The sequence below is a fragment of the Hipposideros armiger genome, unplaced genomic scaffold (assembly GCF_001890085.2).
Source record: "Hipposideros armiger isolate ML-2016 unplaced genomic scaffold, ASM189008v1 scaffold_11, whole genome shotgun sequence".
NCBI classification, from domain to species: domain Eukaryota; kingdom Metazoa; phylum Chordata; class Mammalia; order Chiroptera; family Hipposideridae; genus Hipposideros; species Hipposideros armiger.
In genome coordinates this window covers 7887132-7915024 of record NW_017731361.1, presented here as the reverse complement: position 1 = coordinate 7915024, position 27893 = coordinate 7887132, and the positions used below count along the sequence as shown (strand labels likewise).

The window sequence follows — 27893 nt, the reverse complement described above, 5'->3', positions numbered from 1 at the left end:
AAGCCGCCGTGAGCGGCCGTCCAGAAGCCGGCAACTGATCTGCCTCGCCCCAGAAGAGCACAGTGATGGTGCCAACTTGGGCCAGTGAAGCAATGTCCTCCACAACTAGACTGAAGAACAAAAACGATAGCAACTTGTCTGTTCTTCTTCCCCAATTCCCCAGCACTGTTCCCATTCCCCCAATTCCCCAATAAAAATCTTAAATAAAAAAAAAATTAAAGAAAAAAAATAAATTGTTTGATATGAATATTTTCCAACTTTTGAAATATTCAGCTACCAACGAACTACAATAAACCTCTACAAACATTCACATAGCATATAAAATTATCATCTAAAGCAGTATTCACAAATACCAAAGGGAAGTTATTACCTTTTATTGGTCTGAGACAAAAATGGGAAAAAATGTACCTAATATCTCATAAAATCAAATATACAAGGATTGTCCTTCATTTTGATACTGTCTTTTTGTGGTGTAAAAATGTATTTTTAAAATTGAAATATTAGATATTTTCATATACAGTCCTTCACGTAGCAAATAAGAAGTTGCTAACTATTCTGGTCCCCAAAGTTTTCTTAGAAATGTTACCAGCCTCTGAAAAACAATTTGGAATTTCTGTTCTAAAAGGCCTTTACTGACATACCAGAAGATATTCTTTCTTTTTGTTTGTTTAAGCTAAGTCATCCTGCCAACTGTTGGCAGCTCAGCGGCTGCTCGGCTTGGGCCAAGAATTGAACCGCTGTTGCTCAGAGCTCAAACTCTTGAGCGAGCTCTTAACCAACTGAGCCACTCGGCCGGCCCCAGAATATATTCTTACTTTTAAAAGTAGTAGAAAAATCGTCTTCAAGTAAAATGAGGTCAGACATCTTATTCATTTTGGCTCCCTTGTGTCTAGCACAATGCCTGGCACATAGTAGACACTCAATAAATATTTGCTGAATTAATGAATATTAAAAGCTGAGTCAATAAAATGGTAACTGTCAGATTTTTTAAAAATTAAAATCAAAATGAAATTTTTATAGTCATACTGTTAAATTTAACAATATTAAAATAAATGGTAATTGACAGATTTTTAAAAAAAATTTAAAAAAATGAAACTTTTATTGTGAGTCACAAAGCTAAAATTAATAGTATGAAAATGTGCCATCTCTAACAAGCTCACCCTGGTTGTCTAGTGGTTAGGATTCGGCGCTCTCTAACAGGCTCAGTTCTCACATAAAGCATCCATTTTTCATATTTACAAGTCCAACAATATTAAGAAATAATGTTAAGAGCTGATCTGGGGGGAATAGATTGAAACTGAGTGATGGGGAGTTCATTATAATATCTTCTGTATTTTTATGTATGTTTGAAATGTCCCATAATTAAATAATGAGATGCAGCAAAACAAACATGCACTATAAAAAGACACTATAATTAGAAAACTGAAGTAGTAAGTGTGAAACAGGAAAAACAATTAAGTATCAGATATGGTTTCTGTTCTAAAGAAGCTCAGTTGAGTATAAGATTTACATACACGAAAGGAAATCAAACAGTAGGTCTATATACAATTGTATCATCATGTAATAAATGTTTTTTGGTACTGTAGCAGTTTAGAACAGAGACAAAATGGTTCCTGTGTACTTAGAAAATTTGGGCTTTAAAAGAATAGGAGAGCACATTGCCAGGAATGAAGATAGGAAAGGAAAGTTGAGTCACGACGGGCACAGATGGCATAACTGGCCTGACCAAAGAAGGTGCATGTTGGGAAACAGCGAAAAACCATTACCAAGAAGGGAGGGGTAAGTTATAGAGTTAGAAGCCACACAGAGAAGTTCATCTATGGTTTCAAAGGAAACAAGTGGCCACTGAAGAGTTCTCAGGAGGAATTCAATGTTGGTTTTCCCAGGAAAATTAGCTTAGCAACATTATGTGGTGTGACTTCGGGGGCGAAACATAATAGAGTCAAGAAAAGTAACAGTAATCCAAATGTGAGGTGATTCAAGGGTAGATGAGTGCAGAAGCCATAATAAGAATACAGAGAAAGGGATACTTCACAGAAAAAAGAGAAAGAATATTTTCATTAATTACATATAAAAAAGCAAAGCAATAAGAGTCATGTCAAGGCTTTAATTCCAGGTGATTAGGTGTTATTTCCACTGACAAATAAGGATGGTGGAGGTAGAAACTTAAGCAGAAGGCAACAGTGATTTCAGAGTGGCTCAAGTTTAAGGAAGCAATGACAACTACAATATTCTAATAACTAATCCCTATACATAGCTTACTAGATGCCAGGTGTTGCTCTAGATGATTTATATGTATTAATTCATTTATTAAAACAACCTTAATAAGGTGCCTAATATTATTATTTCCATTTCACAGTACAGAAATTTGAGATAGAGAGGTTAAGGAACTTGCCCAAGTCATAACGACAGTAAGTGACAAAACCAGGATTTGAACCTGAGCTTAATTAATCATGTCACTGAACTGCCTCTCCATAACATGACAGAGATGAAAAAGTGTTTATGATACACAAAAAATAAATTTATCCATAGTTACTTGGTTCTGTAAAGAAAATCTCACCATCTAACATTTTTAACAACCAACTACCTCATTTTTATATTTTTGGAGAAAGGAATTTTTTAAAAAGCCTTAGTAAACTAAAAACAACAAAAAGACTCCTGAGAAATACAAAATTATTAGGAGTCAAGAAAAACATTATTACAGTTAAACATAAATGTCACCAATAGCCTAACCACTAAATATTACAGTGTAAATGATGCTATCTTCACTTCAGCATACAAGTTCAATAATTATTAGGTACATTTTATCCAACCTTTGTATACTTAGGACATAATAAACCTTATGTTTTGGGAATTCAACTGGAGGAACAATTTAATAGGGGCTTCAAAATAAATTCCCTTCAGAGGAGACTAAATGCTGCTAACTCTATAGTCAACTTCTCTGAAACAGAAGGCCTTGCCCTTCTCTCCTTATCACACATAATATGGCTATATAGCATAAACACATAGTAAACTGCCTTGTAAATACAAATATAATTTTTATATAGCACAGTCCACAAGAATAGAAATTAATTGTATTTTAAAAAGTATAACACTGATATGGGAAAGCTTGGCTTTTCTATACCCTTAGCAATTTTAAATCAAAACAACATTTACTTACGTTCTGATACTGTATAAAGGAGGTTCTGGGGTAAAGGAGGAGGTAGTCTTGCTCCCACTGGTGCAAGATTGGGCACTGCACTTGTCCCAGGCTGGTCACGGTTATTTATTAAGCTTGACTGTGTTATGGGTGGTCCTACAGATAACAAAAAATAAAAAGATAGAGCACTAATATTTCCTAATAAAAATAGTCACTGTAAAAGTACTAATTTGGACATTCATACTTAAAATACCTACTTTGGATTAAACAGAATTAAGGAATTTGATAATATGCAGGCTTAAGCACTGTGAGTTATATAATTAATTAAAACGACATTTTAGGTTCTAGAATAGACAAAACTAATCTAGAGTGAAAAAAACAGAATTGGTTACCTCCGAGGGGTGGGAGTGGAAAATGGCTGGGAAGGGACTTGAACAAGCTTTTTGGGATGATGGTAAAGTTCTACAGAACTCTTAAGTTAATGATAAACATGTTTAAGTGTACTAATGACTGTAACGTATTGTAAAATACCACCCAGAATAAAAATGGAGAGGTGAAAAGATATGTGATAATACGTATCTACAGTAAAATGTTAACTGTAGAACGTAGGTGGTGAGTTTGTGTGGTCAGTTTCTTCCAATTTTTCTGTTCGCTTAAAAATTTTCACAGCAAAATGCTGGGGGCAAATGACATTCTTGGATTTAACTTTAACTTTTAAAAAGGTATGTTCCCATCCTGTGATAACATTTATTATGAGAATTACTACACATGAAGGTACTTTTTAACCTGGGAGTAAAACCTCAACTTGAGCTTTACAATTATACCATTTATGTGACAATATTAAGTATTCACAAATGCTAAGTTAAAAGAGTCATATTTCTACTGACCAAATGTATGCATTAAATATCTCAAAACTTTTATCAATTTTAATGTGTTTTATAAAGAATGTTGCTATAGGAAAGCTAAATGATGGATAAACAGGATCATGCTAAATGATTTTTGCAATTCTTGTGAATCTATAATAATTTCAAAAGTAAAAAGTTAAAAAAAAATTGAAAAAAATACAACTTAAACTGAATGACAACCTGTTTAAAATAATTTGCAATCCCTTAGCAATGTTAAATGTCATCAAGTAGATATTTTCTTATGTCTTTGCACACATGTAAACTCTCCACCCCATAATTTTTTTTCAATTACATTTAAAAAATTTAGTCTTAAATATGAATGGTGTCAGGTGGGTTGGAGTGATCACTTCATAAGTTATATAAACGTCTCATTACTATGTGGTGCACCTGAAACTAATATAATATTGTATGTCAACTGTAATTAAAAATTTTTTTAATTATTTAAAAAAATTTAGTCTTACTTCTGTTTCTGATAAACTAGCAACTGTTTTTTATTTTTTTATTAAAAAACATAGCTACCATACAATGTTAAGTTTTTAAATTTTATATATATATATATATATGTATATACACACACACACACACACACACACACACACACACACACACACACATATTTTTTAGCTGAGCCATCCTGCCACCTGTTGGCAATTAGCGGCAGCTCAGCTCGGGCCGTGAATTGAACCGGTGACCCTGTTGCTCAGAGCTCACACTCTTGAGTGAGCGCTTAACCAACTGAGCCTCTTGGCCGGCCCTTAAGTTTTTTTAAATGATCATTTTAGACATTTCTTACTCTTAATTTTGGTGTATGTGGTAATAGCACACAAACAAAAACAGTCCTTATCAGTGAAGAGATTCACAATGAACTACATACTGATAAAATGATGTGACACTTGACATTTACTCCAGCAAAAATAAACAAGCCAAAAAAAAGTGTGGGGTGGGGGGGGAATAAATGAGACAAAAACAACTCAATATTAATAATCCATTGAAATTGGATGATGGTACATGAGGTACATATATTATTATTCTACCTCTGAGTATATTTGAAATTTCCCATAATAAAAGGTTTTAAAAATTATTTCAATATTCTTGAAGAAATTTTCTTTAAAGACTGGGAAATTTCATTAAACTGCTGGCAAGTTCTTTTTTCTGACATCTTCAAAACACTGGCTTCCTTAAGACGCTCTCAACTAGCAAGATTTTGACTCCAGGTCAATATAGGTTAGGCCACTATTGATAAAATTTACACTTGGAGGTACTACAAACAATGCAATGCAACAATGGATGAAAAAAAAGGAAACAGCATCTTAATTATAGGAATATATTCCAAATTCCATTATTAATTTCCTTTTCAAAAACTAAATCTAGTGACAAGTTAGCTGAAAAGAATGGCTTCCAAATATAATTCTGTACTAAAGAAATAAATATTCAGTGAGCATGTACTTACTTGGTATGGGAAGCACAACAGAAGGTGGAGGCTGGCCATGTCCTTGGGGAACAGGAAGTCTCATATTGTGGCCAGGACCTGGACCTGGGCCTGGGCCTGGGCCTGGACCGGGACCTGGGCCCGGGCCTGGGCCTGGCATCGGGGGCATTAACATGCCAGGAGGTGGTGGAGGAGGGAGCCCAGGAGGAGGTGGAGGGAAAGGAATCATGCTTGGCAGAGCAACTTCATCAACAACCAGGGGATCGTTTCCATGATCGAACTGACAAAGGTCACCAAGTACACAAAATCCTCTTTCTGAAAGAATACAAGAAGAATCTTACTATGATCCACTTCGAGTTCAGAAAATAAACAAAAGTCACTGATAAACCCACCAATCTGATTTACAAAGTGTTTTTTCTCCAAGGAGTCCAAACCCCCCTCTGGTGTTATCCTGTTAATCATCACATATCCCTGAGGTCAGGGCAGGTGTACCCCACTTTCTACACCACGAGATCACAATTTGTTGAGTTAGCAAATAACAGAGTCAAATAGGCTACTAACTACTATTCACCCATTTGGTATGAAGTTTCCATAATAAGAATTCAGGTATTTTAAACAAATACCAATTTAACAAAGGCTTGGGGTGGGTGGAAATAAGGGACTTGAACTAGATGATATAATTTCCACTGTCTATTTCCATATTATTATAAAGCAACCATTCTTGCTATACCTACAAGTTGTAACTTTAGTTTAAAATATTCGAGTGGGCATCATGTACCAGGTTATTCACTGCAGCATTCTTTGTTAACAGCAAAATATTAGAAAGTGCACCAATAACAAATAGGTTAAACATATTTTTGTACTTATACAATACTAAAAAGCCTAAAAAAATATTGAGAAAGCTCTTTATGTATTAATATAAGATGACTGCCAGGAAATACTGCTAAGTGTGAAAAAACATTATGCAGAAGAATGTGAATAGTATACTAACATTTATGTAAAAAAGAAAGTGTTTGTTTATATACATATGCAGAGACTATGTTTGGAAAGATACAAGAAATTGATTAACATTAACTTGGCCCTGAGAAGGAGATCTCTGTGGCTGGGAGGCCAGGGTGAAAGTGAGGTAATGCTTGAATTATGATTTGATTCTAGTCCCTACTTAAAAACTTAAAAAATGTAAAAAAAAAAATATATATATATATATATTTATATATATATATATATATATATATATAAATAAAATTTTCTAACATCTGCAATTTGCTTCAAAATAATATAGGCCAGGGAGAAGTGTTGGGAATATAAATGAAAACAAGATTGCCCATGAGTTAATCATTGTTGGTGTGAGATCATGGATACACTAGGGTTAATTATATTATCTGCCAACTTTTATAAGTATTTAAATACTTCCATAACAAAAAGTTAAAATAAATACACACATATACATACTGATTCATTCATTCAATTGGAAAGTCAGCAAATAACAAATTCCCAGCACTAAACTCCACACAAAGAAATTATAATTCCTAGTGTGTGCCAAATGTGTGGTATACGCATAGTGTTTGTAGTAACAAGAACAACAAAAATAAAGGGTCAAATCTGAACATTCTCTTAATAAGAGCCAAACTACTGAATCAAACAAGTAAATAAGCGTATGCCAAAAGAGAGCCACCTCCACCTTCATCCCTTTTAATAAAATCTGAGCTACAATAAAAAGGTGTGCAATATTAGCCACATCTGCTTTACCAGTACTTCTGGGTACAACATGAAAGAGAATTTTTACCGTCATAATCCCTGCATCGCCTCTTTGGTGGTGGGTTTCGACCAAAAGAATTGGAAGAGCTATGATTATTATAGTAATTAGACCAGCTCTCTGTTGTGTTTTCCGAGTGGTGCGCAGGTGCGATCACAGTAACAGTGCTGGGAATAGACTGTGCCCCCGAGGAATACTGCTCAGAAGAGTTTGGAGGTGGTGCAGACACAGGCACGTACGGACTCTCCAAGTCGTTCCTTTCACTCTTAAACTTGGATCTTTCCCTATGCTCTGCTTTAGGGACAAAAGAAAAACACGAAACAAGATCAGACATGTATTATTAAACTGTTTATTTTCTGAATTTCAAAACAGGATATTGAAATGAGAATACTGAAGTAAAGTTACTGAGCTATCCATATTTTAAAGTGCTCTCATTATTAATATATCCTAAAAGCAGGAACTTCAACAGTGTGATTTATCTTGACCAATAACTTGTGTAAAATCATCTTTTATAACACCAACATCAATACATAATGAAGAAAGGCCAACTTCTCCACTGATATTTAATAAAAATGCTATCCAAGAACTGACTCCCAAACTAATATCTCAGGAGATCAGTGGTTGGGAACCCAATAATCTACTTAAATCTTTTTCCTTTAAATTTTATAAATTCTAGGCAACCTTAAAGCAAATCAGTTCTTCCTTGACTGAGAAGGGGCAGGCAATCCTCTTCCTCCAGTGATAGCTTTGTTGATTAAAGGAACACTTGTTTCAATTATACAAATGACTTAAGTCTAGACATGTACATACTATGATACACTTATATAGCTTCTTTTTAGTGAAAGTCCTTTGAACTGCATCCCAAAAATAAAGCCCTGTCTTTGTAACAAAATCGCTATGTTTTTGGAGACAATTCCAGATTTTCCATTGCTCAGACATATTAAAGGTACATCTACCTTTAAGGGCAGTTCTGGTACTCTTGTGATATAGGAAGGTAAGCAACCACAGAGCTTTTAGGGGGAAGCCTCATCTGTAATACTCACCAACATTCCTGTTTGGATCCCGGTCTTTGCTGCGCCCCCGGCTCCGGCTTCGACTCCGACTCAGGCCTCGGCTCTTACTCCGGCTCTTACTCCGGCCTCTTCTCCAGTCGTACTTCTCCCGGTACAGTTCATTCCGCTCGTAGTACCGGTCGTAGTCTCGCCACTTGCCATCTTCTCTTTTCTTCTCACGTGTCCTGTAATACACAGATATAAAAGCCATATGGACACTATAGAAACCAAGTCTGCAAACAAATAGGGAACATGAAATATCCTCCTTGATTCATCAAAATTCATAGTATCTGTGCTTTTTTAGAAAGCCATAAGACCACCATATAATTGGTCTACTCTCCTCTATAAAAAGAAACAACATTCCCTCAAGCACACTGGGTCGGGAGAAGTGAAAAAAAGAGGTGAATCCAAAGTCTGGGGAGGAGGAGGGGGAAAAACAGGTATTTAAAACTAGAAAAGAAAAAGGCTCAAAACAAAGTTTTGCTAGACAAAGACTAATTTTTTAATGGAAGCTGATGGTTCAACATATACATTGCACTACTTGTAATATAAAATACTAGAAATGATTTTAATACTAAGCACCCCTAACCAAATGGAACATTTCATTATTATTCTCTAAGGAGACTGCTCCCACCCCTGCGCTCTTGGGGAAAGCACATAATGATGATTGTTTATAAAAAGAACAGAAAGTATGACAAAGACAAACAGGGAGAATGGAAGGAAGAAAGGTAACATTCTCCTTCTTTAATCAGTTCAGAGAGAAGTCACTGCATATTTTGAAAGTCCCTTTAATGCCCTTGTAAGGTAACTGAAAAGTGAGCTATCAATGTCTTCCTGATTAAAGATAAACACGAACCTTCGTTCACTAGATTCTGAACGAGTCTTCTGGGGACTGGGATATTTCTTTTTTCTGCCATCTCGTTCTTCCTCTGCTGGCTCCTGAAATACCTATATGAAATCATTCATTAGAAACAAGATTAGTCCTTCTATAAATTATAAAACACATCTGCCTGATCATCTTTCTGGCACAAAGAGGGCACAAATAAACAAACAAATACTAAAGTCAAATTCCACCCCCCCCCCAAAAGAATCACATCAAAAAAAGTTTGGCAATAGGGAAAAATAAAAAAAGATGTTGATGTTATGTTTTGCATGTTAATATAAGGTAGAGAATAGCAGTGTAGGTGGGAAACAGCAATTTATTCTTTAAATTCAAACAGTAGAAATAACAAATCTCTATTTCTAAGTATCATATAGTAAAATAACTTGTTTCCTTATCATAAAATATACTCACACATATAATTCATTTGAGGCGGACGTTAGATTTATTTCAGAAAAGGTTTCAGGAACAAAGGGTTAGTTAACGAACACTATAAAACTGTTTCTTGTGAGTTATGGAAAATGGTATTGGAATTAACGGAAATGTTAAGGCTTCTTTTAAAGCCTAACAGTCAAGACTAAGCAAAAACAGAGAGCTAGTGATTTTATTATTGTTTTTAAACAGAAGTTAATCACAAAACAAATAGATAGCCTTTACTAAAGAAAGGTGAAATAAAGTCATTTGCGAGAACTGAACAAACACCCATCTAATGACCTCAAATCAGGAAATGCGTGAATGGAACAGGAGATAACAATTTAATAAAACTCAGGCAACATAAAATGGCAGCCACAAATGGCAACCTTATGGTGCTGGCCAAAACATTATACAATCATTAGACTAGGTTTAAATATCATTCTCTCTACCAATTTACAGGAATACAGAGAATATATTACGCCACTGGGATGTAATCAGCAAAATCCAGATAGCAAAAGACTCTACAGGACTAATGACTGAGTTTATTCAATGAGATAAAATTTAAGGAAAAAAGAGGCAGATGAGGAAAAGAACAAGAGAGATACATAGGTAGGTGTTGGGGATGAGGGGAATTAAAGACTAAGAGAGAGTTAAAAGACATCAACTTGGAGGTCTTTTTCCTATGTTTTACTTTTCTGCATTTTCCAAGGATTTTTTTTGATGTGTTAACTATCAATGGGAAAAACTATTCTTTAAAAGTCAAAGAATCTTAGAGAAATAAAAACGTAAGGCCACAGAAAAACTTATGCATAAATGTTCACAGCAGTATTATTCCCAATAGCCAAAAAGTGTTAACCACTTGCCTATCAACCCAAATATCCATCAACTGATGACTGAATAAAGAAAATGTAGGGCCGGCCGAGTGGCACGTTGGTTAAGAGCTAGCAGGCTTGGGACGCCAGCTCTGAGCAGCAGGGCCCCAGTTCGGATCCCACATGAGGGCCAGTGACACTTCTACAACTAAGATGCTGAACAACAGCTTGACCTGGAGCTGGGCTGCCATAAGTCACCAGCGATGGCGTAGGCTGCAGCCCCTGCTGCAGTGGGCTGCCATAAGCTACTGTGTGTGGCTGGAAGCCAGCGTGAGTGGCCAGCAGCCAGTGTGAGCTGCCAAGAGCCGCCGTGAGCAGCCATCCAGAGGCCGGTGACTGATCTGCCTCACCCAGGAGGAGCGCAATGATAATACCAACATGGGCCAGGGAAGCCACGTCCTCCACAACTAAACTGAAGTACAAAAGGACAGCAATTTGTCTGTTCCCCTTCCCCCAATTCCCCAGCGCTGTTCCCCTCCCCCAATTCCCCAATAAAAAACCTAAAAAAAAAGAACAAAAAGAAAACATGATATACTCATACAGTAGAATATTATTCAGTCATAAAAAATGAACTACTGATACATGCTACAACCTGGATGAACCTTGAAAACATTATGCTAAGTGAAAGAAGCCAGTCACAAAAGTCTACAAATTGTGTAATGCCATTTATATGAAATATCCAGAATAGGCAAATCTATGGAGACAAAGTAGATGAGTGGTTGCCTAAGGCTGGGGAGGGGGAGTGAGAGAGTAGGGAGAGGGCTTGGAGCTAATGGCTAATGGGTACAGGGTTTCTTTTTTGGATAATGGAAATGTTCTACAATGAACTGCAGTGATGATTGCACAACTCTGAATACAATAAAAACCATCACCATTTTTACGCTTTAAATAGGTGAATTGTATGACTGGCCATGGATGTATAATTATGACGAGTGCATGGGGGCTCATTATTATTATGTCTTCTTTCAAATATTTTCATAATAAAAACTTTCTAAGTTAACAAAAGTAATCTGTATTCTTTTCTGTTTTAAATACAATTTCTAGAATTTCCTGTGATGAGGATATGTTTTCCCACAATTATTTTACACTTTTATTCTAAAATAAGTTACATGGCATTATACTGCCTTATATTTCTTTAATTAGTAATATATACGTAGACTTTATATATCAAAACCTCTTACCTACTTTGGTCCTACTATTCTAAGAATATGAAAAGTAGATTTTTGACCAGGCATACTAATTTTAAGTTTTTCTTCTTTGTTGTTCACCTGACTTAAAATTTTCTGCCTCACATCTATTAGAAGTCTGATCATTACACATGTTTAACAAGTTTTAATTATGGTATTTATTATCTTGGTCTAGCATGGCTTCACAAGTCTAACAGCCTCCATTCCCTTGGACCATTTTAGATATAAAAGTGTACTAAATAGTTATGTGGATGGGGCAGGATTGGTCTTGGGTTGATGGATTGGATTGCTGGAGGTGGGTGATGAACACATGGGAATTCACTATAACACTCTGTCTCCTTTTGATGTATGTTGAAAATTCTCAATAACAGGCTTTTAAAAAATAAAAATGAAATAAAATATTTTCAGACAAACCAAAGGAGGGGACAAACTGTGCAAGAGATTCACATATTTGTAGTCATAAATCCATGCATTGGATCAAAGAAAACCTGCCTTCTAACATTCCAGATGATCATAGTATAATGTGAATAAGGAATTTTAGTACCAAAAATCTATTATCTTCATGGATTGCTCTTTTGCATGTTCATGAACTCAGGCAGATAGGATAAAGAGGTTTAATAACAGCCAATTATAACTACAGCACATTTACAAGTAATTTTCTAACTATATAAAATGCATTGTGCTTCATAAATCCTGGTACATACATATAAACCAAGTATTTTTCTAGCACCAAGATGAGTTGTTCCAACAATCCACATTCTCTCACCTGGTTCTCCCTGTGACCAACAGTCTAATTGTAAAACAACTAACTGATGGTACAATGTCGCTAAGAACCAAGGTTGAAAGGTAAAATGGCTAAGCCTTAGATGCATTTGCTCCTCTGTACCCTGCTCAGAGCAACTGCATCAACTGAGCACAGACCAAAAAATGGACAATTAGCCAAAGGTATGTACTACCTCAATCCCTTTTCCTTCCACATGATCTAACAGAATTACTATAAACTATAATATGTATACACTATTACATGAGCTATTATTCATGTCAGTAATAAAAATTAAGTTATGTAAAAAAGTCTTAGAAAACAGGAGAAATGCCAGACAGCATCATTTGGGGGTAACAATACAAAGAAGCTGATATCCAATTTGCAGTTTTCAAAATCTGGGTTTACTACAAAGATACAAAATAAAATAATGCAACAATTTTTGAACTTTTCCTTCGAAACTCAAGATAATGCAGTATTTCTTTTATATTCAACCTAGCTGTCATTCAAACAGACACTTCTCCTATTTTAAAAAGACTTTATGAGGGCCAGCCGAGTGGCGCATTGGTTAAGAGCTGGCTTAGGATGCCAGAGGGCCCCGGTTCGGATCCCACATATGAGGGCCAGTGACACTGCCCTCCACAGCTAAGATGCTGAACAATAGCTCGACCTGGAGCTGGGCTGCCGTTGGTTGCCGGCGATGGCGTAGGCTGCAGCCCCTGCTGCAGTGGGTTGCCATGGGCTACTGTGTGTAGCCAGCAGCCAGCGTGAGCGGCCAGCAGCCGCCGTAAGCGGCCGTCCAGAGGCCAGCGACTAATCTGCCTCTCACAGGAAGAGTGCAATGATGGTGCCAACTTGGGCCAGTGAAGCAACATCCTCCACAACCAGACTGAAGAACAAAAGGACAGCAACTTGTCTGTTCCCCTTCCCTGATTCCCCAGCGCTGTTACCCTCCCCCAATTCCCCAATAAATTTTAAAAAAAAAAAAAAAACACTTATGAGACAATTCTGGCATGAGCCAAAACCAAAAAAGTGATAGCTGATCTCAATCAAGTACAGCTACATTTTGTAATTCAATTAGCCTAGCATTTAATAATGTTATCAGAAATGACAACTAAGTGCAGTTTGTGATACTCAGAATGAATTCTGTACTGAAAAGGAAAAAAACAAGCTAAAAAAAAGGACACTGTTGGTCAACTGACTAAATTGGAATACCGGCAATAAATTAAAGTATTTTATTGATGTTAAATTCACTGAAACTGATAATGGTATTATAGCTATTTAAGAGAATATTCTTATTCTTATGAAATACACAGAATATTTAGACGTCAAAGGCATGATATATCTGACTTACTCCCAAATGATTCAGAAAAAGTAATTCTGGGTGTGTACAGATAGAGTACGTGGGACAAATCTGCAGTAGGTGAATCGAGGTAGATGGTCTATGGCTGTTTGGGGTACTATTTTTGTAATTTTTATGTAAGTTTAAAATGCCTCCCAAATAAGAGTTTATTATAAAAAAATAAAAGTTGAGAAATATTTCTGTATAATAACCAACATTTATGTGCCAGGGACTGAATTAGGATGTGTGTGTGAGCGCATGGGGGTGTGTATGTAAAATCTCATTTAATCTTCGATGAAGTACATACTACTGTAACCATCATTTTGCTGATGTACAAATAAAACAGGTAACTCATTTTAGAGCTACTGTTTTTACTCATACAGCCTGATTTTAGAACCCATATTCATATAATACTGTTGTCTATATGTAAAAAGTATTACAAATGAACTTAAAATTTCTTCCTTGGTTCAAACAATTAGGTTACCATCTATAATTACATTTTTATATTTCAACATTGTAAAAACATTTTTTTTCCTTTTCTTTCCTATGTGTGATGTTTATAATTACATTAACTACAAAAAACTCTGTATGGTAAAAAAAAGAGGAAATCATTTCTCTATTTACATGAAAATGTGTAACCTAATGAGTTCTCTTGAAGTTTCATTAGTACTTTACTTTAATCAGGTCTCCATATTTAACCAAGTTTTCTTTTTCTAAAAGTCATTGGATGAGATTACTCTGAATTTCTCAGTATTACTAAAATATTACTTGATCTCTAAACAAGCTATCTGAAATTCTCCCATCTCTTCAAGTCCAAGGAACTAAGAAGCCCGATAAAGAATCTGTACCATGCCCCAAACTTTAATCAATAGATAATCACTTCTAATCTAAAGACGTCAACTTCCAACTAAGAATGACACTGATCATAGGATCTAAGAAATCCCCAAAGCAAACAAAACTTTGCTTTACCTCTTCTTTAATTTCTTCTTTTTCTTGGACTGGTGGTTTTGGCTCAGGCTTAACTGGTTCCAAAGGTGGAAGGTAGTTCTTAGTATAGAGACTTTCAAATAGTTTATCCACAAAACCTGAAGTTTCTAAGGAGAAGAAATAAATTGTTACACAAACAAAAACGTGAGAACACACACTCTATTGGCAAAGCTGAGGAAAAGGGGACATCTCATACACTGTGGGTGGGACTAAAAATGAGTCTAACCTTTATGAGGGAGAATCCCACTTTGGGTTTTTAAGTCCTTCGGGTGTATTTGCACATGTACAGAATGGTGTGTGTGTGTGTGTGTGTGTGTGTGTATACATATATATGTATATGTATATGTATATATACATGTATATATATGTATATACACACACACACACAAGATTATTTGAGTACGTTAATAGTAAAAGATTGGGAACACCCTAATTTCCATGAATAAGAGATTAAACTATGTGAGAAACATGCAACAGAGTACACAGCAGCTGTAAAAAGAACGAGTACTGGTAGTGTCAGCTCTCAAAGATGTGAGAATAAATATTTGCATGTTTGTATTTGCATAAACAATTCTGAAAGGACACAAAAAAATGACAAATGTGTATGGAGGTAGGAAGAGAACAGATAAGAATAGGTAAGAGAACCTTTTCACAGTATACCTATATATTGTTGGATTTAATACACTGCCTACTCAAAAATTTAATTTAAAATATTTTTAAATCAGTTGAAAAGTAAATTTTGGCATAAGAATAATACAAAAGTATCTTTTTGTGTTTTACTTAAAGGCTGTTCTATTTTGTAGCTTTTCAGACTAACTGAATAGGGAGAACCAGATGAATTTATTAAAAAATAAATGTCAAAATATTTGTTATTCAAATCAAATTTAAATAATTCTCATTGGTACTACCCTAAGGAATAGCTAAAGAGCCTATTAAAAGTACAACACAAGGCCGGCTGAGTGGCGCGTTGGTTAAGAACTGGCTTGGGACGCCAGAGGACCCCGGTTCGGATCCCACATATGAGGGCCAGTGACACTGCCCTCTACAGCTAAGATGCTGAACAACAGCTCAACCTGGAGCTGGGCTGCCGTGAGTCGACGGCGACAGCGTAGGCTGCAGCCCCTGTGGCAGTGGGTTGCCATGGGCTACTGTATGTAGTCAGCAGCTAGCGTGAGCGGCCAGCAGCCGCCGTGAGCGGCCGTCCAGAAGCCGGCGAATGATGTGCCTCGCCAGGGAAGAGCGCAATGATGGTGCCAACTTGGGCCAGTGAAGCAACGTCCTCCACACTTTGCTGAAGAACAAAAGGACAGCAACTTGTCTGTTCCCCTTCCCCCAATTCCCCAGCACTGTTACCATCCCCCAATTCCCCAATAAAAATCTTAAAAAAAAAAAAAGTACAACACAGACTTCTTACACTGCAATTATTACACATTTTATATAAATAGTTGTTTCTAAGATGTCTAATTTTTCTTCAGAAAAGCATCTTTTCATAACCTTATTAATTTGTGTAGTATTCCCCATGATTATAAAACTGTTATCTCTTGTGTACTGTTACACATAGATAATAAATTAATCAGACCCTTCAAAAGCTTTTAGGATCATTTTCTCCATATGCTTCTATATTTTTAAAACATTTTAAAACACCTTTTTAATTTAAAAGACATATAACCCAGTGAAGAAAAAACATAAACATCTAACATTAAAACAATATTCAAGATACAGTATGTTTTTATAAAGCATATTACAAGAGTGTATTCATTTAAAACCACTTTAATATGTGACATAAACATATACATAAATGTAGAGCTGTGCACATGTGGCTGTTTAAGTAAAATTAAATTTAAGAATCGGTGCTTAAGTCACATTGGCCACATTTCAAGTGTTCAGTAGCCGCTAGAAGCTACTGAGTCGGAAGGGGCATATACAGGCCATATCCATCACTGCACCAAGTTCTATTAGACAATGCTAGTCTGGAAAGACACACATACATAAGTAGGTAACCGTGATTTTTCTCTATGGTGGCAAATTTATAGCTATTTATCTTCTTCTTTTTAAAATGTTCTTTAAAATTCTCCTTCATGTGTATTGCTTTTGTAATTTAACAAAGTTACTAAAAATCTTTAAAGCTTTTATAACAAGGAATTCTTAGATGTCTAAACATATATTTGCCTCTTACCCCAAATATCTTTGCTGTTTTACTTTTTTTTTTTTTTATGGCTCTACACTTCACATGACTCATCTTTAATGGAAACTAAGTAAAGTAAATTAATATATTTAGAAAAGAAAATACTCATCTGTACTACAGAATAATTCTGTATTAAATTTTTTTTTATACAGAAAAGCCTTAAAATGCTTTTGAAAAAAATATGTAATCCTGTGTTCTAGATTGAGAAGTCATGTTTAGTATCTTTTCTTTCTTAGCAGATATTTGAGTTAAAAGGTAGTATCTTCTTACCACCAACAGCTAGGTCAGTCAGTAAGTGTGTATTATCTACATTCCTGTTCATCTATTTGACAGTACTTATTGAGTATCTTCTATGTGTCAGGTACTGTAGGTTCCACATCTCCTCTCTCAACACAGGGAAAGGCCAAACAGAGGGTAGGAGGAAGGGACACACAGAAATAGGCCAACAAACATGTGACAGAAGGTGAGAAGTGCCATGAAAAAAACAAATAAACACTGCAAGGTTGGGGAGAGGAGAGTGACTGGGGCATGGGGTTTACTATAGTTTGTATATAGGGGAAACTACTGGAAGATGACATTTGAGAAGAGATGAGAAGCCATAAGGAAAGGCACCATGTTTCCAGGACACTATGGTAAATCAGAAGCCCTGAGGGGGAAACATGTCTGCCATGTTGGAAAAAACAGCCAGGCGGTCAATGTGGCTGGAATGAACAGTGAGGAGGAGAGGTAGGAGGCGAGGTCAGAGAAGCAGCAGAGAGGACTCCAGGGAGCTCTGTGCACTATGGAAAGGACTCTGGTGAGAAGAAGGGAAGTTAAAGGAGCAAAGAGAAGAGGATCGTATCCATCTCTTCTTGGATATCAAGAAGCCCCAGCCAAGAGGGAAAACAACAGATAGCTTCACTGTCCCAATAAACACTGAGAATAAGCAGCTTCAATATCCTTAAATCATTACCCCCCAACCATCAACTAGGCTCTGCCACAAGCTGCAAAGGACCCATTCACCTAAAAAGCACTGGTTCCCACTGCCTCAGTACAGGAAAGAACCAGAAAATGAAAGGGAAAAACAATTCTGCCAAAATATCTGATAAACAAGCATGAATGGGTATATTCAAGTATTTAAAAGGACCCTACCAATTTCTCTCCTTTCAAGATTATTTCTTCAAGATTTTGCCAGGAAGCTTTAAATTTAAACTCTTTAAATACTTGGTGGAAGGCCCATAATCATTACCTTTTTGTAAAAAGACGTCAAGTTGATCAGCACAAAAGGCTTTCAATTCTTTCTCAGGTTTGTCCTTTTTGACCAGTGCTACAACATAGTTGGCTAAGGCTGAAGGGTCAGCATCGCATCTAGAGAGAAAACAAAAATTTTAAAACATTCTTTTCAAATGCTATATCATTAATAAGGTCATCCCATCCTGGAAAGCTAAATGTCAAAAACTTTAAAAAGTGACTGCAAACCCAGGCGACTATTATAACAACATACATACAGTGCAAGTAAGATCTTCCTTTTCTGCTTAGTTTTATAAAATAGCTTGTGTCCTATTTTCGATGTTCTAATTATACCCAGAATTTTGAAACAAATCTACATTTATTTGTTTTCTCAATGGTAAAAGGGAAAAGTTGGCAACTGGTCCTTAGCTTGCAACCTGCCTCCCAGCCTGCAGCAGCACTGTCAGTATCTTCAGGAACTATCTGTTCCATGTGACCCATGAGGAAGAAAGGCAGGAAGTGAAGGGACAGTTTCCCCCTTTCCCTGTAAGCCCCAGCACCAGCATCCAAAAAAGGCGATCAGCTGCACTGCTAATCTTCTCAACGAGTATCTGCAGGATCTTTTCTAAAAAGTGAGGACATAAGGAGGATGGTGCCTTAAATATTATTGGCAAACACTTTAGCAACTAGAAGCAAGAGAGAAGATGTGGACGTGAGACCAGAAAGGATAAGGAGAGGTGGAAGAACAGCAGTGATAACCTTTATCTACTTCACTTGTTTTTTCTAGTTAGTAGTAAGCTGACTTTGACATTCAAAATCATCTCCTATGCCAGAGCAGCACATGATCCTTGAGTTGCCAACTCCTGACATATCTGTCAGACTTAACATTTTATATACATTATATGAAACTGAAAGCTTTTATGTTGTAAATATATATTTGTTTTATAATAATATTCTATTCTCCTCATGAATGTACATTTAAGTGACACATATCTTTTGTAGTTTCATAGGATTACTATAACAGGTAAAATGAAAAAATTCCCAATGACAGTAAATAAAATCAGTATGCAAGCAAAGTGATAGATAGCATCCCTGTAAAACACTATTCAAATCTAACTAATCTTGTTCTATAATCCTTGGCCCTCCACTGTCAACAAGAAAGTTCAAGTTTCAGCTCAAGAGTATCAATCGCATTTCCAACAACTTTACGAAATTAGTAAATAAAGTAAAAACCAAGCACTAGCACCTTTACTTCCTTCTCGTCTATGTATTTAAAGTTCATAATTCAATAAAATAAGATTTTTTAATAATTGCCAATATTAACATTGTTGTGGGAAAGGCTGGTTCTTTAAATAGCTATGCACATTTATGCATCAAATTCTAAGACAGCAAATTTCAATGATTGTCAATTTTACAATACTCAGAGCTAATAAAAATAAATTATGGCCAACGATCAAAGAGCATGAGGAGAGAGTGTAATTGCCAAAGATGACGAGTTACAAATTAATAAAAACATGAAATTTAAGAGCCAGGATTTTTCTTAAATAAAAAATATAAATTACATTTTGAAGAATTAAGAACAAATTACCCTAGTAAATCCAATTGCTAAATTCTAAAATAGATATATAGCATTTCTACTTTCAAAAATTGTTACACATGCGATGTCTACCTTGGTCAGTCCGTAAATACCTCAAAATAGAGATGTGCAGGTAGACTTAATTTCATCTTGAGAATTAGATAGATGATCAGTGTAATTCTAATCAACATTCAAATGGTGAGGGAGTGGGAATCACATTTCTACCTTTACTTAGAAAGTTCAGATTCTATATATGAAAAAAAATTCTAAACACAGAAAGGGGTTTTTTAAAATAAGAATGGCATAAAGAGGCAATGTTATTTTCTCTGGTGTTATGAGAACTTTCAAGGAGACTCATGACCTGATGGTACACGCTGGGTAAGGAAAGATATAAAGTTTCTAGTGAGAAACAGGCTCAACATTCAGATTACTGGATAAATGAGGTGGGTGAAACATACCCAAATATCTTCTACAGATATTTAGTATTCAGACTATGAAAAACAAATGCAGAGTTAGGCTGCTTCTGATGAAATCATTTTGATGTGACAGTGTTAAAACTCAAGACGAATAGTTACGAGAAGGTAAGAGTAGAAAAAGACTAGACACCAAGAAAAGAGAGTGGCCACAGATTCTACATATTTATTTAATGTGCATGAACAACTGATTGTTAGTATCATTAGAATTCTGCACCAAATACGTAAGTGTTTATAGCCAAAAGAATAGGACCATTTAAATTAAGAGCTCCTAATATACCTAGTATCTATAAAGTGCACTAGGAGGAAAATAGCCAGTCTGAAATAAGTTACACCACTTGAATGGTGAAACTTAAATACATTGGGGAGTTTTATGTTGTAATTTTCTGCACCTTTATGATTGTTCTTATTTAGTCTTTCATCACCCCTTACTATATAATCTTTAAAAACTGACAATTACAATACTGTAGTAGCTATGGTAGCAATGCTAATAGTAGCCCAATAAGACATCCAGAAGTGTGTCACAAAAATCTGAGCTTGACTAAGATCCATGATAAATTACTAGACAAATGCAGGGCCAGTTCTTACTTTTCTACCCAAGAAATAATACCTATGAAGAGTAAAACCTTTTAGCTATTTATTTGTAACCAAAGCTTATGGAAAAAAATCATTTCTGCTTAAGTATAGGGACAAGCACATTATAGAATGAAATAGATTTTAAAATTTTCGGATCCATGGTAATGTTAAATATACACATTTCTAAACAAAAAAGGGGCTTCTATTATAACAAAGAGATTAAAATAGACAATACCCATCTAAAATTACCATTCTACTATAGTCTTCGAAAGTCCTTAACAGTATAATTGATGAATTATTATTCATTTGATAGGTACCTAGCTTTGTAAATATTACACAAATTAAGTGATCCACTCAAGATCAGGCAGAGAGCACGCCCATGGAACTAAAACTCAGCTGCAATTCCACACGAGTAAAATCTCTTTCACAGCAGCATACACTTTTCTAATGTGTATCTACACGACAAATTAATGCATCCTAAATCTCAACCAATAGTTAACCTTCAGTTAAAATAAAAACCCAATAGAAGTTTCCTAAAGTTTAATGGAAGTTACAAATATGAGGACCTTAAAATTCACATCTTGCATAATAATGTCCTAAGAAAATGTTGTATCAATTATCTATCTTTGAAGTTATTTAAAAAATAAAAATCAATTAGGATGAATTTTTATGACGGGAAGTTAACAGAACTATCACCCTGAAAAGGTCTTATCTGTATAAACCTCAAATTTGACTTTTTCATGAAATCTCCATTGCAGATATATGACACATCTGCTATATATGACACATGAGCTGATACATCACCTTTACAAATTTCAGACATGTACCCAATCTCAAGATGTAAGAGTGAAGGTCCTTCCTTATCTTAGGCCCCAAGCCAAAAAACAATACTTAAAAAAAAAAAAATTTACAGTCTAATTGTTTTAGGAAAAAGCCAGGACTACTTAAACCTTTTCCACTTTCAGAAAAATTTACATCTCTCTGAATATTGGCTCAATTTTAAGTTCTACCTTTGTGTGTTTTTTTTTTTCCCCAGAGGTGAGAGAGGTAAAAAAAACCTCCTGATCCTAATGTGTATCAACAACCATTAAAAATATTCACATTCTTTGACTAATATAGCAGTTGTACTTAGAGAAAACTAGCCTGAGGAAATAAAGCCAAATATAGAAAATACTACTGGTACCTAAGAGACAGTAAAAATACATATTTACTAAGGGCTGGCTGAGTGGCTCAGTTGGTTAAGAGCTCACTCAAGAGTTTGAGCTCTCAGCAACAGCGGTTCGAGTCCTGGCCCGAGCTGAGCAGCCGCTGAGCTGCCAACAGGTGGCAAGATGGCTCAGCTAAAAAAAAAAATTTAAAAAAAAAATTTAAATTACAAAAAAAATATATATATATTTACTATATAAAAACAGCATTATTTCTAACAGAAAAAAGTAAAGTCAAGGTAACCATTCTTATTGTTGAATGTTTATGAAACCTTAGGCATCCAAAGTGATGGTTATAAAAATACACAAATATGAAAAATGCTTTTGGTGTAACGTCAATTGGAGAAATCAAGATTAAAAAATTTACATTTGAATCAGATTACAGCTACATGGAAATTCATACACAGAAGAGAAACTGGAAAGAAACATACACAAATAATTTTATTCTTTTCTCTCCTTTCCATATTTTCTGTAATGCAAATAATGGTTTTATTTTTACTTTACAAAAAAGTAAAAAACCAAAAAGTTTGACTCTGAGATCTGTGTCCAGGTTATTCCTTTGATAAGACAGTACTGGAAAAATAAGTAAAATGTGAGTTTATTTTATCAAAGAGTATAAGTGAATAACTATTTATTGGGTTATGATGCATTTTGGCAACAAAAAACAGAAAAAATACGTCATGACTTTTCTCACAACCCAATATTAAGTTCTAAGAACCTGTTAACACATATTAAACATACAAATATTAGCACTTCCACTTTTTTTCAAATAAAAGCTTTCATCTTCCCCTTAATTAGGGGTTTTCATGAATGAATATGATATAGAATAAAATACTCCTAAATTTATTTTGGGAAAAACTACATATACATACATCTGTTAGCTGTAAACACCATTTTGATATTTGGACTATGGCGACCTAGAGCAGTAGGCACCAGCTAAGCATACCCAGAGAATTAGACTATTAAAAAAAAAAATCATACTTTTCTAACTGTAGACCAACCTAAATATACATATGAGCACACTGATTCATTTCAACATTTACTGAATGTTTACTAAATGCCAAGCATCTTGCTGGGGAATGGAATTTACTTTTGAGTAAGATAGACCTTACCCTGCAGTCACTGTCCAAGATGGATATGAAAAGAATTACAGTACAAAATAACAAATGGTTAAAAAAGGGATTAATAACAAAATTACAACACTGTGAGAGGATGAGAAAAGACAGTGGTAGAAAACACAGGACTATAAAAGCAACTTTTGGATTCTAGCCCATAGCAATTGGGCCAGGAAGAATGAAGTCAGACATATTTAGGAAGCGGACCAAAGGACATAAGAACAAATATGTTCTTAACTTAGTATGCGAAAACTTGCCAAGAAGTCTTCTGGTCAAAATAAGTCCTTTTCAATGAAATATTTAAAGGTCTCCTTAAACAAGTCCCACAGCATATTAGAGGCACACTAATTTTTGAAGCCACTGAAGTACATGTTAGAAAATTATCCGTGCTTCTCCATTGTAAGAATATGCCTCCAAAATACTCATTTCACTCTGATAATTTATTTATTAGGGAGGTCACATCTAACAGCCAGCTGCAAGGTGATGATTTTTCCTCCCATTCGAGCAACTGCAGAGATTACTAGTCAGAGTTTAACTTGATAAGGATTGCAAACCTATAGCAACATGTAAATTCTAGAGTTCAAACGAAGTATACCTATTATGACCAATAAATATGAACCAATAAAATAGTCTCAGTCTGTGAAGCTACTTCTGCATTTTCCATCACACTCAGAGCTGACATGTTCAATCTCCTAGTACACTTAAAAAAGAACCTTGGGGCCGGCCGAGTGGCTCAGTTGGTTAAGAGCTCGCTCAAGAGTTTGAGCTCTGAGCAACAGCGGTTCNAGTCCAGCCCGAGCTGAGCAGCCGCTGAGCTGCCAACAGGTAGCAGGATGGCTCAGCTTAAAAAAAAAATAAAAAAATAAAAAAATAAAAAAGACCTTGATATGGCCTGAACTCACAGAAACTGCACATCAAGTCTATGGCTTTCACTAGCAATTCCTGCCTATTCAGCTCACAATGAGACTCTAGGTCTGTCATGCATTAGAATTATTTTGTAAGTGGCAGTGATGCTTTACATTAATAAGTAAAATATTTTTGCAGAAAGAGTTCAGTGTATTTTCATATTCCAGAAAACATGAAATTTCATTTATATTTAATGAGTCTGAAGTACACAAAGCACTGTAAAGTCTGCATCATTAATATTCAAACCATATGTGTGAGGAAGGTAAAAGGCTAACAATTAACTATGCTTAATAGAGAAAGGTTAGACAATGTCTCCAAAGTCACACAGTGAATCAGAGATCAACAACTAGAAACTAAATGCCCTGATTCACATAGCAATGCTCTACTAGAATGAATGGATGGATGGATGGATGGATGGATGGATGGATGGATGGATGGGCGGAAGAACGAATGGACAGACAGATAGATAGATGGATAACTGGCCATAAAGTATTACAAACCCCTCTACACTTTTTAAGACATATACCAAGATTAATTTTTACAATAAGCCAAACAAGCAGCGGCGAACTACTATATATATATATATATATATATATATATATATATATATATATATATGTAATAAATAAAACATTCCTCATTAGAGACTTTTTTTTATAGAAATGCATGTTTGTTATTGAAAAATGCTTGCCTGAACTTTTTCTACTCTTGTAGAAATGTTTTCGATGATTCATTTACCACCTAGATGTACTTAGGACCTTACTTTTAAGGGGTTCACCTACTTAAAATGAGCAGTTATTTTTGATAGAAACCACAACATCTCCTAATTGTGCATAATCCCTGCATTGCCTCTGACTAGGATACCTAGGATTTTTTGTAAGTAAGGAAAGATGAGGACCCCAAACAAAGATCTGTGAGTTGTCTGTTCATGCAGCAGTAGGAAAAGAGACAGAAAAACTTCTTGATCAAGATGGTTTTTCTCCCCTTTATGCACTGCCAACAGAAATGGTACTGGGTTTTCCCCAGCCAGTCAAGGAGTCATTTCTTCCAGGCTCCCTCCTTCTGTCTTTCTTCTAGTAAAAGTAACATATGTCCCACATTTACAAAAAGGAGTGGACAGTAACAGATGAACTCTTAATAGCACATGATTATTTCTAACTTGTCTACAGTGAATAATCACATGTAAACTGGATTGGTTTAGAAATACCCCCATTACATGCCTTTGTTTCACCAGTGATATGAAGTAACACGTTTAAAAACTCCTAGAAAATAAGAACTTTTATAAGTTTATTTAACTGTAAATTAAATAAGAAAGTGCAGTGGAAAATCATGCGCACAGCCACAGCATGATTCCAGCATATCCACTGCAAATATATTATCTGAAAGCCTAACAACTGCTCTGAAATGCTATGTTGTAGCAACATGCCAATCTGCCATGAAAATTTTCTTGAATCTGGAATATGCAAAAAGTAAATTTACAAATACAACCCTCTTTAGCATATCATTTATTACATTTTAGGATGTCTAAACAAACAAAAAATTATCTTCCATGACAGCATACTAGAAATGAAAATGTATGTGATATCTGCATTTGCATTTACTATTTCTTATTAACACTTCCACTCGAAACTATTACTTATGTGAGTTAAACATAAATATTTTTACTTTGTAATTCTAGGAAAGTCACTATATTGTTAAAATCTAATATAGTGGAGATTTTACATATTTTAACCCTAAAAAAGTAGTAACAAAAATTAAAGAGAATAGAAAGAAAAAGAAGCATGATGCATGCTTTGAATTGAACACATAACTCAAAACAAATGGGCAATGTCACCCCAATAAATTGAATTTGAAAAATAAGCAAGCAAAAAGTGGGGAAACTAAAATAATCATTTTGAAAGGTGATTTTTACCCATAAAAATTATTGAGTGTCTATGAACATTTATCAGTATAAATAGCCAAAAAAGTGTAGTTGAAAACACTCTTAGGAGGTTTAAGTTCCTACACAAAATAAATTTTGACATTAAGAACAAAAACAAAAAACACTACCCAGAGTAACACATTTTAGGGAGCTTCACAAAAAAGAACTACAATGTTAAATAAAACTGGTCACCTTCTATCCAAGACATAAAATATACATTTAATACTTTTAAAAGGACCTCTAGTAACAAAATCAGAGCTTGTATGAAAAAATTGTCACACACACAAAGGCAACAGGAATAGCAGATGTACAAAAAAAAGCAAGAGATAAGTTTTTGGGTTTTTGTTTTTTTTAATGTTAAGAACACAAAGGTAAAGAATTTTGTTAAACACAGGCTTTTTTTAGCCTTTTCCATACATGGTCAATTTCACCAATCAATTTCATCATTTCTCACCTGTATCACAATTCATCTCCATCTTTGTTGCTCTAAAACTTTTTACTATAGAAAAAGTATGATGCACATTCAAGAGGCCCATATTCTACAAAATTTTCAAGTGTGTTCATAAGTCATCTTCACTCTAACTAGGCCATCACTAATGTAAAACTCAGAAGCAGCCCTTCGTGCACATTGATTCATGCCTAGGTGCTCTCCTCACACTCTCCTCATCCTCAGAATGCAAGTTCCCCTCCCTTACCCCTCCTTACCCTTCCCAAGGCAGGCACAACTGCAGACGACTCTCTTCCTAGGTGTTAGTTACCCTCTCACCCCAAGAAACCAAAGCAGCAAAACAACAGAAGTTAGTTAAGATTTCTCAGGAGGACCCAGAAAAACAGGGAAGTAGCTGTTGTCTCAACAGCCCCAACCTTACCATACATACCTCCACACCTCCCAAACTACCCTCACTTTCACTTCTGAAAAGCTCAATTTTTCCACTCAAGTGATCTGATCTGATGAATCAAAGCCTGCCCACCTCCTCCTCTACCCCCTTTCTTTCCACCAGAAAGCCCTCACCTCGAATAGGAAGACGGCGAAATGAAGAGGGGGCAGGAACTTATCCTTTCCCTTCCCAACTTCTTTCCCAAGAGGGTTAAAGGTAGCATCTCTCTCCACCGTCCCTCCAGCATTCCCTCTAGATGTATTTCAGAGACCAGCTGTACCCCAGCATCCCAGATATACACTCCACAATCCTACCCGGCTGAAATGCTTATAAACAAACAAAAAATTGATACCTCTGATCTCCCTTTCGCCGTCCCTAATACTACCCCAAATATTTTTTTAAACAAGCCCCCCTCATTCTTTTCAGCCTCTCATCAATAATCCTACACCCCAATATCTTCAAGTTGCCTTCCCAATCTTTCAACATGTACAAAACTCGTACCTCTTTCTACTACCCCTTTATTCCTCCAATACCCATATCTAAAGATCCCTCAATGCTACCAGGTATACATACCCCTTTCAGCCCCCTCCTCCAATAATATTACATACCAGGGTAACCCTTACAACCCCCAAGCAAACATAAACATCTCCATTTTTCCTAACCCCCCACGATATTTAAAAACCATCAGTTCCCCTAGTACCATCAATTCCTCAATAATAGTCTTAAATCCCTTAATATCCTTGCTGTTCTACTTAATCAGCTCCCCAACAGCTCCTAAAATACTTCAATGCGTACACACCCGATATTTTTCAAATACCTTACTATTCTTGAACCCTACGAGCTCATCAATAATCGCTACAAAGCCCTCAATGTCCCTGCTATCCATTTCTGCCCTCATGTTTTTTAAAAGGCCTCCATAGTCTGCTTCTAGATCTCCTAGTCCCGGGGTAACACTTGTTCGTAAAGCCCTCGCTATCCTGCTAGCCCCTTCGAGATCACAATATTCACATTTAAAAATCCCTCGATAGCCCTGCTAGCCCTCTCCGTTCTCAAGCAGCAGTATTTTAAACTCCCTCCTTATGCCTGCTACCCATTCTAGCACCCCAATATTTATACTTACAAGGCC

The 27893-nt window shown here is 35.6% G+C and overlaps 1 protein-coding gene across 1 annotated transcript in view; it reads right to left on the bottom strand.

The window, feature by feature from the left end:
- RBM27 (RNA binding motif protein 27) overlaps positions 1–27893 on the bottom strand; it is a 70823-nt gene that overhangs the window by 42473 nt on the left and 457 nt on the right. The window contains exons 2-8 of the mRNA XM_019661406.1: positions 18137–18255; positions 14706–14830; positions 9138–9229; positions 8273–8466; positions 7260–7520; positions 5495–5788; positions 3161–3295 (exon numbers count right to left, since the gene is read on the bottom strand). Of these exons, the coding sequence (XP_019516951.1) occupies positions 3161–3295; positions 5495–5788; positions 7260–7520; positions 8273–8466; positions 9138–9229; positions 14706–14830; positions 18137–18255 (1220 nt within the window). The remainder of the gene's footprint in view (positions 1–3160; positions 3296–5494; positions 5789–7259; positions 7521–8272; positions 8467–9137; positions 9230–14705; positions 14831–18136; positions 18256–27893) is intronic.